The sequence below is a fragment of the Charadrius vociferus genome, unplaced genomic scaffold (assembly GCF_000708025.1).
Source record: "Charadrius vociferus isolate BGI_N301 unplaced genomic scaffold, ASM70802v2 scaffold162, whole genome shotgun sequence".
In the NCBI taxonomy this organism is placed as follows: domain Eukaryota; kingdom Metazoa; phylum Chordata; class Aves; order Charadriiformes; family Charadriidae; genus Charadrius; species Charadrius vociferus.
The window spans coordinates 682,186-685,486 of record NW_009647236.1 but is presented as its reverse complement, the minus strand read 5'-3'; the positions used below and the strand labels follow the sequence as shown (position 1 = coordinate 685,486).

Sequence of the window (3,301 nt, the reverse complement as noted above, 5' to 3'; positions counted from 1 at the left end):
GGGGGGGGAGGGGAGGTGCCTCGCTCAGACCATCGCCCACCGCGGGGATAGGGGGAGTGGAGAGGGCCTCCACTTCCATAGTCACACCTCTCACCTAGGCCAAGTGACCTTCTTTGCCTTGAGGAGAGCCTTAAAAGTTCTCCGAAACGCCTCACAGTCACAGATTTCTGAATGAATTTGGGGGTACAACGTCACTGGTGATGAGGCAGCAGCTAGAGACCTTGTGGCGGCCTGCTCATGGCTTACCTTGCACAGTCAGCTTTAAAGTACCTGGATTTTAAAGGATGGATTACTCAGCAAAAAACAAACAACAACAACAACAAAAAACAACCAAACAAAAAAACCACACACCAAAGCACTTCCTTAAATGTCACACCTGGAAAGGATTTCTGATGATTTCCCCACTTCATGCAGTTTCACACCTGGAGTAACTGTCATGCAGTTTGTCTCATAGCTACAATTTTAGCTAGTTTTGTTAGCATTAAAGTTAGCAAGGCTTGTTAACCATTGGCATTAGCTGAACTTTTGATATAGGGTCTTCCATACGAGCATTTCGTTGTGTACTCAGCCAGATGGTTGGCCTTGGGGATGTTTCTTTACAAGTGCTGGGGAGGAACTTCTAAGACATTTTCACAGATAACAAGGATTCTATCCTTGAATCCATAGTGAAAGAACTCCTCATCAGGGAAAGCAAGTATTGTTATCGTTCTTGAAGTGAAACATCCTGGAGCATTTGAGCATACCAACCCTGAAAATGCTACTAATCTACATGTTTTGAAACTTGGCAGAAAAGTGAAAATTCTGAGTGTCCTAAGCCAAACTGCCTTCATTATAATACAAAAAATCACGCCCATAGGTCAAGAAGACCCTGGCCCAGGTGAAGACCCTTGTCTTGAGCATGCTTGATAGCTATAACTCAATCATGCAATCAGATGTAAATTACTACCAAACAAATAGAGATAGGAGGTACTAATATGATAATGATATTATAAAATGTGTATATAAACCATGCGGGGAGTCCTGTTCTGTGTGCATGTTTTGTGGAAATATTCCACCTTGCACCCTGGCCAGAATAAAGCAATGTCTGCTCTCTAAACATAGTCTCTGTGTTTCAGGAAAATCGTAACTTTAGCCTTTTCACAGGTAACAGTTTTGGTGACCCAGATGGGACTCTGTTTTTGAGATCAGACTCTGCTCATCTCCTGCTGCCGTCAGTGAGAATCGCTCGTCGGACTCCAGCACGCACTAGATACTTTGTCCGGGGACTCCACTGCGATTTTCCCGGTGGTTGGTGAGTGACTGGCTGTGTCAGGTCATTAGAAAGAGATATTGCTCATTAGCATATTCCTGAGTAACTCGTATCCATTAAAGGTACCTTTCTGGTTTTAAAGGTACGTTTCTGGTCTGACACCCCATTTGGTATCTCTCTTGCTTTATTACAGTGGCTACTGGAGCAGAGAGACTGGTTTTTGGTTAATGATTTTAGTGCACTCTGGTATCTTATCTTAAACTGTTATAATGGGAAATGCTATGTTTTCTGCGGAAGGGGGGGTAATTAAGGCATCTCCTTTGGGATGTATTCTGAGTCATTGGAGCAAATTTGGAGGAGACACCCTAACTCGGAAAAAACTCACTATGTATTGTAATCAATGGTGGCCAAAGTATACTCTGGAAGATTAGGAGAAATGGCCGAAAAATGAAACTCTGAATTATAATACTGTTTTACAGTTGGTATTATTATTCTGTAGGAGGCAAGGAAAATGGGATGAATTACCGTATGCTGATATGTTCTTTGACTTGCGGAAATGATTGGAAAAGTCAGAAAGAATGTGGTTTGGTACCAAAGGATGCAAATGTGTTAGCTTTGGAAAGTCTTAAAGAAACCATTAAAAAGATATTGCTCTGCTTGTAGTATAGGACAGCAATGTCAGAAATACAAGGGTGTTTCAGAAGAAAGGGAAGATGTGCAATTATTGGTTACTTCGAGAAGAGGGACAGGTGATAACAATAATGATTGTGAAATTGGAATATTGAAAATATTGAAAGTAGCAGTGATGAGGAAGAAGATTGAGGGAGGAATTTTAGTCCTATAGCGGGTCAAATAAGGAGAGGAAGAGCAGTTCTGAAGGCACCTATGAGGCAGGCAGTAGGACCGCAAAGGGAACTGGTGTATGTTAAGGTTCCTTTTTTGATGGCAGATTTAAAGGCTTGGAAAGAAATGGCAGGGACATACAGGGAGGATCCTGGAAAAGTGGCTAAGGTGTTAAAACAATAATTGACAATCATGATCCAGACTGGAAAGATATTCATGTGGTGTTGAGAAATCTGATGACATACGAGGAGCGAAGGGCAGTTTTAGTTAAAGCTAAGGAAGAAGCAAAAAGAGTACATGCTCGGGTTGCACAGGCAGGCAGGATAGAAGATCATTTCCCTTCCACCAACTCCAGTTGGGACCCAAGTAATCGGGTTCAGAGGTTATTGTTAAGTGAGTATCAAAGATTGGTATTGTTTGGTGTAAAAAATGGAATACCAAAATTGAAAAATTTGTCAAAACTACATCAGGTGGTACAAGGGAACAGTGAGGATCCACCCATGTTCTTTGAACGTTTATGTGAAGTAGCCAGAAAATATACAGAATTAGATCCTGAAAAGGAAACAAATTTGTAAATTTGTTTGTGGGACGATCTAATCCAGACATTCAAAAACAGTTGCAAAAGATAGAAGGAGTGGATGCAAGGTCTCTTGATAATTTATTAGAGGTGGCTTGGAAAGAGTATAATAATAGGGAAGAAGAGAGGAGGAGGCAACAAGAAAAAGAACAAGTTAAAAGAGAAAATAGGAAGGCACGATGGTTAGCCGTGGCTATAGCTGAAGATAACAGAAAAGGTAGAGGACAAGGAGGTGGATTTAGAACAACTCTCCCCACCCCTGGCCCCGGGGAGTGTAGTAAGATCCCCTTCAGACAGGGAAGGAGTAAACCTCTAGATAGGGACACATGTGCATACTGCAAACAGAAGGGACACTGGAAAAGGGAGTGTCCCCAAAACAAGACTCGGGGAGTTCAGGAAAATCCCCAGATAGCACTTGTTAGCATTAGAGCAGGATTCGGATTGACAGGGATGGGGGTTAGATTCAAAATATTCCCCAACAGAGCCCCTGGTTACCAAAAAGTTGGGGAACGAGAGACTAAACATTTTGATTGATACAGGAGCCACATATTCAGTATTAAACACATGTAAAGGCAAATTCAGTGAACAGGAAATGCCTGTGATTGGGCCAACAGGGAGGGAAGAAATAAGGC

General features: G+C 42.1%; 1 protein-coding gene across 1 annotated transcript in view; it reads right to left on the bottom strand.

Moving 5' to 3' along the window:
* Nucleotides 1-1,416, bottom strand: part of METTL16 (methyltransferase like 16) — a 16,240-nt gene extending 14,824 nt beyond the window's left edge. Inside the window, exon 1 of the mRNA XM_009879938.1 lies at nucleotides 1,376-1,416. Coding sequence (XP_009878240.1) covers nucleotides 1,376-1,416 — 41 coding nt within the window. The remainder of the gene's footprint in view (nucleotides 1-1,375) is intronic.
* Between the last annotated feature and the right edge of the window lie 1,885 nt (nucleotides 1,417-3,301).